Here is a 9938-nt window from a genome sequence, read left to right as displayed (position 1 = left end):
TTTCGGATACTCTTCCTTTTTGGTCAGTAAGTCATTCGCCTATTTGATTATGTTCGTTAGAAAATCGTGGCCCGGTCGGTCGTTCGTTGGAATTCTTGGCTGACAGGCCATCTTTACATTGGGGTTGGACCTGTAAAATGTGACTCACAGCTCAACCTGTTTGCGATGAAGAAAGGCTAATTCCCCTGATTCCCTTTGTTACTTTGAGTTCCAGTTTGTTGCATCTGTCAGATTTTGAACGGGTTGGGGGCGTGTTTTGCTTATCGCTATTTCAACAAATTAATCAGAGAGAAATTTAACCATTTATTAAAAGCGTGTGATTTCGGTCCATGATAAATCTTGTATAAAAAGGACATATTTTCTTAGAGAAGATAGTCATTTTTTTCGCATTAAGTAGGCGAATGTGTTCGATACTGAAAGCTGTTTATTACAATTAACACCAATGAAAATGTACACATCACCCAAGAACAGTACTGACAATATTACATCCGACCCTTTGATAATTAAAAGAATTTAGAGAAAGTATTATAATTAAGCATGCACAATGTTTCTCCATTTTGATTTACAACCAGAAATACCAAAATGTCGCCTGTGGGCTCGAAGGGGTTTGCGAATTTAGACTCAAAATACCTTAACATTGATCATCCCTGTTAGAAGAATGTCGCTTATAGTCATCATAACCAAATCTCCACATTACAAATTATACACTTAGAATCGTAGAATACAGACAAAGCGCTGCGTTTGATCTCCAAAAAAAATGTTAATTTATTGGTTAGCTTGACTGTGCAATGGCCTGTCCTAACCACATCCTAATTCTTTCAAAGTCCAGCGCATACTTTATCTTTTCTCTACATGTATGTCCACTGATAGCTTAAAGGTAAAAAATATACAACACGTTGCGTCCTACATTAGCTTAAACATTCAAGCAAATGACATTTTGGAGTCTTATTGTAGTTATGTATCTGAGTAAAGTTTTAGGATATTTAATTGTGTGTTAATATAGTCTTTGTCTTCACTGATGTTGAATTCCGATCAACCTTCCCCCTTCTTAAAATACCTAGGGAATTTTCAAACGTCGGGAAGTTTGGCTGTAATGCCCCAAGATTTGTTCTCCCTGAAAGAAATCATAGTAACAGTTTATTAAACTACAGAGCAACCTGTCCTTACGGGGTCTTTTTGTTATGTTTTACAAGGAAAATAGTTCTAACGTTTCGTGAAAAACTATTTTGAAAAGGAAAATTTACAATTTTTGGACTTTGACTGTTTTGGCATTAATTTTCCCTGAATTTGTATAGATTCTGCAGATTTAGTTTCCCCTTTTTTTTAAAAAAAAGTGTGATGTCCCTAACCTACTGGAACAAGTATTTAAATTCTAATCCATTATGGGCATCTCTCACCAGCAATCTAATCTTATTTGCACACTTTCTTCCTGATTAGAGACAGTCGTGTTTCATTTGCTATGTTAAAGCACAGTTGTTTCCTATGTTTTGTCCCTGAAACATCTCTCATTTATTTTAACGAAGTGGCCATTCTAGAGTCGTAAATAGACAATTGAGAAAAAAAAATAGAGATCGTCGAAAAGCAATGCTGGTACAAACATTCAATCTATAACTTCTGAAATAAGCTTGATGTGTTGTGTATTCATTTCAGGCACTTTTTTTTAATAATATTAGTGCTTTCTGCTTGAACTTACAAAATGTTTAGATCCTGATTTATTTATGGTGTTATGCTTCTACATCCACATTTTGTATTATTACCGAATTTTTCTGGTTTCAAACGAGTTTTACACGGAAGGTCACTCGCCCATACACAATTCAAATAGACACAGCATGAGGAACTTAATTGATATCAGAATATAAACGCCGCGTGAAATAAGGCTAAACTGAAAACGATCAAACAAACTGCTTTAATCACACAATTTTAATAAGATATCACAAACGTTTGGTCCATAAATATTTAAGGGGAGAACGCGCCTGTACAGTGTATTCATTTTAAAACAAATTAACATCAACAATCTCATCAAACCACTTACTGTACTAATCATAAACACGAAGATCAACAGAAGGACCTCGAACGTACTTTTCAGCACTTAACATCGGGAGTACCAACTATTCTAGTGAGACAGTGTTTCATATTTGCCTTCGAGGACAAATGCAAATGCCGTTTTTAAACAGTTTTCCCCCCAAAAAAAAAGTTTTCAGAAAAAGAGGTAACAATACAAATCTTGTGAGGTGTCAGGAGGGCATTGATTTAATTTTCTCTCTCTCTCTCTCTCTCTCCAAACAAGGGAAACACGAATCTACACCACGTCACAGACTTTCTTCAGAAATATCATAAGGCACATGATAAAGCTCTGATGGATCCCACTTGGTAAAGAGAAGATCCTGTACCATGTTCCGTTCTTCCAAAGAACGGTATGTTTTAAAAATCTTGGCGAGTTTTATTTATTACTGTTGGTACCGGTACATTTGACAATAACGCGTAGGCTGAACAGATGTTCACTGGTGAGTGCGCATGGAATTGGCTCTGTGAAAACTGGGCTCGTTTTCTTGTTTACCTCCCTCTCTCTCTCTCTCTCTCTCTCTCTCTCCCTAAGACAGCCCTGCAAATGCAGAGGCATCGTTAATAAATGGGGAGCACGCTCAGCTGAAGTGAAGAAAAAAATTATGTTTACATGACCAGTGTAGAGGGGAACTAAAGTGTAAGAATTATGGATCTTTAAAGTTTTAATCTGGAAGCCTGAAGGAAGATATCATTGGAAATGGAATTAAATTCCAGCATGCGCAGTCACCACTGCACAGTCCATTGACATTTATATTTTTGTAAACTGCTTTTTTTTTCTACTGTTGTAAACTAGAATTCGTCAATAAACAAAAAATATATATATTCATATCAGTTATTTAACAAAATCATCCTACACAACAACAGGATTTGATTTGTTTACTTCCCCGGGATTTCTCTCTCTCTCTCTCTCTCTGTTGTAAAGGAATCTGCTAAAAATATTAGAAAAGGTTCGTTAAGGTAGTTTGTGACGGACTCCCGGATTCGTGCACGTCCAGGTTAGTGGTCACAGACGTCACTACTGACAGAGTGGGATTGGTCAAGTCTGTTAAAGTGGTCGAAGTGCTGCTTGGACTTAGAGCGGCGCCGGACCTGTCGGCTGGGGGCGGGGCGGGCAGTGCTGTGCCGTCAGGTTTATCAACACCCCCATTCTCCTGTCGCAAAAGGTTCCTTCTGAATTTGGCTCTTGCGTTTTGAAACCAAACCTGCAAACCAATCCCATGTAATCTTTTTACCGATTTTTTGATGCTATTATCTAATCACAAACCACAAATTATTGCTATATATAGATATATAGATAGATAAATTATTTAAACAGCTAAAACTATTAATTAAATAGATCAGCATTAACTGGATTGGGGATGCAGATTGTGACAATGTAAACAGAAATTGGCAACATGATTCGCCTACTCAATGCTATTTATGATCATATCAATCGCACACAAATAAAAATTTTCCCAACGAATTTTGAACTCAAAATCTTAAAATGTAAAATGAGTTGATTCAAGTCGTATGTTGCATCCACTATCATTGCAATTCTAGTGTGAGGAAGTGCGGAGAGCTCTCCGGTGTGCTTCTGTGTGCCCGACCACCCTTCTCAGTTCTGGCGCCACTGCACAAATGTAATCAATTCGGGCAATGAACCTCGAATCATTGATTTTCCGATCGTCAGAAACGTTTGAGACTATTCCCGATTGGTCGAAGGAATCGGGCAGGAGATCGGTCTGACTCTTTAACACCAGAGTTGATTTTGAGAAATGAATTCAGAGTGAGAAGTGGGCGCCGGTTGGGGTTGTAATGTCTGATCATGGTGGGGAAACTCGCCCAATTGTCATTTTGGTCAGGGGTTCTCTTTGTTCTGAATTGTGTATTCAAACCCAAGTATCTCAACATTCACTTGGCTCTTTCTCAACGTTGCTTCCAAACTGGGCATGATGAAACGTTCATGCTATTATTGAGAGTGGATGAAACATAGACACTGACTCTCAGCCCCCTTAACTATTTGGCTTTTTTGTATTAACTCTCGACCAAATATTACTCTGTTCACGTGTCACTACTTTGAATTGAACGAGTTTTCTCATTGCTCCATTTAAGGAGGCGAGCGGGGGTAATGGGGCTCAAATCTTCTTCGTAAATATGAATGCCTCTTACCTGCAAAACTCTTTTGGTGAGTCCAGTTTTTTGAGCAAGTTGCTTTAAATCTTTTGCATCTGGGTTATGATTTATGGCGAAGTAGGACTTCATGGTGCGAAGCTGGTGGTGTTTGAAAGATGTGCGCATGCGCTTGGTTTTCTGGGTTGGCGGGTAAGATTGCTGTTCCCGGTCCAAGTGGTCAGCGTCGTTTTCATTGCACCCTAGGAGTCACAAATACAATCGTGCTGTGTATTAATTGCCTCTCACGCTCACTGCTCGTGCACACGTTGCTCTTCTTCACTAGATGGCGCTAACCCCTTATCCCTGAACGTGGAGATTCAAAATACAATTGTGATCAATATCAATCTGTTCGCTGGACGATCATTGATTGTTTTTAAAATAAAAAGCCACCCTCTGTTCTTCCCCAATAAACGGCTGCTCCTCGACTGTTTAAAAAGCTCTCCTCAAAATATTACATTACAGCCAATGTTAACTCAAAAGGCATCGGCCTTGCGCTTTGTGTGAAATAACATGTTTGAGACTAAACCCATGGGAGGAATCGGTTTCATTCAGCACGCCTTTTAACTGAATGTGACCACCACTAATTAAAGTTTTGCTCATGCAATTGCAATTATGAAACGCAAACTAATTACCACAATCAATAATGCGATCATTTTAATTCAGGTACCCACTCAATCCAAGGAGAAACATTGTTTGGAAAACGAAATAAGTTTTCTGCTCATAATGTGGCTGTAAACAATAAATCCTGTTCTTTAAAAAAAAACACCATTTAAAATATAGAAATAAAAAATTAAACTCGACACCACACTTCAAACAAAAAAAAAGTTTAACTTTTTAATAAACTGGCAGCATGATTGCATGTTTGGTGATGTTTAATGTGGAAGTTTTATAATACTTGCTGCTTCCATCTAATTTTACGATGATATTCACTCTTCAGGGTGACAGCTTGCTCCAAGGCAATTTCAGAACAGGACTAATGATTATATTTTAGAAGGGTGCAAATAAATGGCGAAGCAAGAGATCTTTCTGGCTGGAGAAACACCGTGTGCAGTTCACTCCAAAAAAAAAGCAACTAACTTTCCTGTTTTGAGAGGAAAATGTGTGCAGCTAAAGCGTGGAAAACTGCACGCAAAGTTTTCCGTGTTTCCAGTGATTCCTGTGAATTACATGCATCTCATTTAAACACCTTTCATGAGTTGAATCTCAACCCATCTTTATTGACAGAAATGAGTATGAACTACACCACTTCAACAATCAGATTCAAACCCCTTTTTTAAAAAATAAGTCTCAAAGTTACAAAAGTCACACGTGCATGTTATGATTTTTCACACATGAGTTCCACGTGAGGCGAATACAAACTTGTTCTCTCTGTCAAGTATCTTTTGATGCGAACTGAACATATAAAGTGGTCATTATTTTGCGTTGGTCGAAAATGAATGTTAACGTTAAAGGACAATATACAGTTTTGGTATTTAAGTCGCGGAGGTGATTTATGCGTGAGTGGAAAGGAGGGATTCCTATGTCACGTCTAATTAACACAAAACAATTAACCTCCAGATTACGCAATTCTTCATCCATTCATTTGAACATCAAAATCTCGCGCGCGCGCCAAACTGCTTTGAAAAAAAATCGCAATTAAGAAATATCTACAAAGGAACACAATGAACTGGTTAATAATTGGGTTCAGTCCACAAAGCATTTCTTTTTTTTCCTGTCGAAATATATGAAATCATGTTCGAGATGTGCACAACGGTTTCCTGGCCACCAAAGCCAGATAATTAACGGGTAAGATTCCATCTGTTAAAGAAAGCACATACCTCAGGAGGTTTGTTTAAAAGAAACTGATATGGATAACAAGGGCTCCACTTCTAAGATTTGTTTTTTTTTTCATTTATACGATACGAAAACTTACTTTGCATATTTTTGATGACAGGTTCTAAGTTAAGAGTGGACCTTTGATTTGGGAACTCATTGGAAACTTTGGACGCTTTACGTTGAGGCAATTTTAAAAGTTGAAATGAATTTTTGGCATGATGGAGAAATGATCTCGCAGCTGGTATCTCCCGCTATTTTCGTTACTATTATTTTTAAACACGTAATTTTCTTTTAAAAATCTCGTCTTTGCCCACCTTGGTTGTAAGTTGGGATATCAACTCCAAGGGCAGGGCTCTTTCGTTTCCTGGGTCGTCCTTTCTGAACGGTGCCCGTTCCGTTGAAATAAGGCAAACCGAGCCCCCCGCTCTTTGCAGCAAGCTCCGTGTAATTCAGTTGCGTGTGATAGTCTCCTTGCACCAGGGACTCGAAATGAACTCTGCAGTAAACCAAATTATCTTTCATGCCAAAATGATCGCCTGTGGTTAATGTTTTGTTGCAAGTTGTACACGTGAAACAGCTCAAATGATAAACTGAGTCCCTGGCTCGCATAACCATTTCAGACGCAGATATTCCGAGGTGGCAGCGGGAACAGCGTTGCACAGAGAATCTCCTGCAAAAAAAACAAAGGACAAAATCTTTAGAAACAGGTGCATTTCTGCACTAGATTGAAATGCATTACAAATCTCAAAACATCAAAGGCCAACAATCAATTGCACATTGGTCCTTTAATCTATTAGATTTTAACCACGAGTTTCAACTTTTTCTTCGGATTTCAAGAACTTGACCATATGGTCTATGTGAACTCGAGCTCATTTTAGTCCGTGTTCTACCTGTAAATCTCTCTCTCTGTTCGTGCACCCTTTCGGCAGTGTCTGTGTGCGTTTGAATAACAAGTCAACCAGTTATTAGCTAAGTTAGTTAGAGGGACATGCATAGCACATGCGACTTTGAGCCTTTCCTCTCTGGCCACCTTTTCCATCATTAAGTTTAAAAATGCAACTGAAGAAATCAGTCAAAGCAAAGCAGATTATGAAACGAATGCAGGCCGACTTCATTTCAACCGTTACGAAAATCAAATTTTTTATGAACTTAATGCGATGACGATTTACTCACATAATTAAAAGAATAAGAACTCGTGTGTGTCACCTGATGTTTGTAACGTTCTATTGTAGCACACTGGGATTCCACTGACTCAAGAATGTTATTATTGTAAAACTCAACCTCTGAATAAGACAAGCAAACGTACAATTATGGCTGCATAACAAAGGGCAGTTACATTTTACACAGCGGTATTTTTTCCCCCTGGCCGGGTATCGCCCTATAACAAAGATTTTTTTTAATAAAAGCACAGCCTCTCTGTCAAACCGCCGCAATCACTTCACGTGCGTTTTAACTGGTAACCGCGCCAACTTCCGAATCTGCTTAAATATAAAGAAATAACCAGTTGCCTGATTTAGCGAATTAGAAAACTGAACTGATGAGTAGTTCGCTGGAAAATAAATACGGGCTACTGCAATTCAATAGAGAAAGTTAGATATTAATGCCATCGGGTTAAAGTCGTGCATTTGTGATCTTCATGTGCAGAACAATATTTCAGGGACCCCAAACAAGTGTCCTTGATTACCTGTAGTAATCCTCTTTGCAGTATATGCTGCCATCCTTGGCGAAGCAAGTTAATTCTGACTCCAGAGCGAGTTTACATTCACAGCACTTTAGACATCTCAGATGCCACTGTTTGTCTACTGCCAGCAAGTAATACCTATCTGCTATTTTACCTCCGCAGCCGGCGCACAATGCAGGTTTATCCGAATTAATTGAAGGCATGGTCTGGAATCAGAGATTTTGAAAGCGGGTTAATGTCAAGTTGAAACATCAGCATGAACAAACGTGCACAAAATGTTCATAAACAGTAAGCGAATGCGACCAGAAATAATCCGCCGATTGGCTTGAAAGACTTAGATAAGGCAATAAATTTTATATTTCATTTTCTGTTCCATCGTAGCCGTTAAACTTGACGGGTTATATTTTACATTACAAAGATAAAGTAAATGATTCAAACAAATCTTATTGGCGGGCATTTGAATAAAGTGAATTGCGAATTGCAGTCACATTGTACATTTAATTTCCCATTCGGGATTACTAGAAAGTGAAATCTGCATATTTACTGATACTCATTTCATTGATTATTACGCGCTTGTTATTCGGTCTGCATGGGTGAAGGTGAATAACCCCGGTGAGTATGAACCTGTGTAAATTCACAAGATAATTGACTATCTGTATCTCTGTCCGTTGTCATTTGGGTTGGCTTTGTTCACCAAAGCAAATTGGCCAGGAGACACGGCGAAGATTTTTTTTGACGCTGCGATGTATTAAAATCATTCAGTTCGCACGTTGAATTAACAGACTTTGGTGTGGGGTGGGGGGGGGGGGGGGGGGAGCTTAACCGAATCTTTCCACAAGCCGCCACACAGAAACTGAGAAGTAAATGAATTGTCCTGTGTTTCAGAAATAAACAGGTCTGGTTGTTGTTTTCGCTCTTACCGTTTCCCTTCCGTTCATCTGGATTCCTTTGGCCAGACGAGAATCCGTCTTGGATCTCCTTTCCATTTCCTCCATGATTCCCTGGATCTCGCCCCCAGAGATTCCGTGAAAAAGCATTGCTGATTGACGGAAAGTACACGTGTCTTCCACGGATCTGGTTCTTAGCACTTCCATACAGACCCCGACTTAAACCATGGAACAAACTGCCACAAGATAATTAAAACAAAAATAAACTGATAGTCTCTTACGCGAGCGTAAAACACGTCAAAATCTTCGGCGGGCGGGGAAAATGGTCATTCCTAGCTGCTCCGGGGACCATGCAGTGCCAACGTTTCTGGGAGAGGCCGTCCCTACAGATTGGTTTTAAACAACGGTAAACAAGGTTGTTAGGCTGATTTTAGCAGCATTCCCCTGACTCCTCAGCTCAAGTCCTTGCTGATCCGATTGTAGCTTACTGATTGGGGAGCTCACAGTTTTGCCTATTTGTCGCTGCCTCTCGCCAGGACACAGTGGGATAATTTGGTAGGAGGAGTTCGATAGACTGCCACCTAATCCTTTTCATTACAAAACCCTGTCATTGGCTATTGACGGACGGTCAATGACAACTCCAAACGGGTTGGATTTTCCAATGTGGTTTAGTTAACACAACTTCGCGATTGGGTAACGCGAGAAATCGAAGGTTCCTTTTTTTATTATCTTAGAGCAACAGGTATTCTTGAATGGGATAGGCATTTCGAGTTTTGTTAAAAATGTTGCTTTGCTTTGTAAAAACAGCAACGTGGGCTGTGCAGGAGAATTGTCCTTTATGCAAAAATTGAAGGAATTCATTAGTCGACAGACGTGCTCTTTGCTTGATGTTTTAAAAAAACACTGGCTTTAACAATAATTTAGTTGGATCTAGCAGGTTAACTAAAACGCTTGAGTAATATTAAAGTTGCTTGCTGATGGTCTGTATTTACAATGCAAATAAAGTGGTGTTGTAAAAAATGGATCATGGCAGCTCTCTCCTCCCCAAGCAAAGGACTATGATTTTAAAGGTCGTTCAGGTCTGGAAACAATTCAGAACACCGCACATTTCTTCGGTCAGTATTGTGACGAAGTTCAAAGCATTTTATTGTATATGGCCAAGCAGAGTGACAGCTCTACTGTGAACATCAGTCGCCGCTGCCAACATTTGAGCTTGCAAAATGTTCAGTCCAACCAGCGCGTCATCGCTCAGCTCACCAACAGCCCTGCAAGCCGGAGCAATGCTAATGTGGACTGCACTGATTTTACACCATTAACTACGAGAGAAAAGGAGGAGTTTA

The 9938-nt window shown here is 39.3% G+C and overlaps 1 protein-coding gene across 2 annotated transcripts; it reads right to left on the bottom strand.

Annotated features, from left to right (window-relative positions):
* Positions 1–307: 307 nt before the first annotated feature.
* lhx9 (LIM homeobox 9) lies at positions 308–9124 on the bottom strand. Of its 2 annotated transcripts, none has more exons than XM_069937878.1 (5): positions 8632–9124; positions 7715–7917; positions 6345–6700; positions 4213–4415; positions 308–1114 (listed from the first exon to the last, which is right to left on the bottom strand). In XM_069937878.1, exons 1-5 carry the CDS (start codon positions 8803–8805, stop codon positions 1058–1060), a joined length of 993 nt encoding a protein of 330 aa, XP_069793979.1. In that variant the 5' UTR covers positions 8806–9124; the 3' UTR covers positions 308–1057. The 2 variants fall into 2 exon arrangements, with proteins under 2 accessions (XP_069793979.1, XP_069793978.1); XM_069937877.1 differs by lacking the exon at positions 308–1114 and adding an exon at positions 1920–3266.
* Between the last annotated feature and the right edge of the window lie 814 nt (positions 9125–9938).

The sequence above is a fragment of the Narcine bancroftii genome, chromosome 5, assembly GCF_036971445.1.
Source record: "Narcine bancroftii isolate sNarBan1 chromosome 5, sNarBan1.hap1, whole genome shotgun sequence".
In the NCBI taxonomy this organism is placed as follows: domain Eukaryota; kingdom Metazoa; phylum Chordata; class Chondrichthyes; order Torpediniformes; family Narcinidae; genus Narcine; species Narcine bancroftii.
The sequence above is the reverse complement of the archived record's forward strand: the minus strand, read 5'-3'. Positions and strand labels throughout refer to the sequence as shown.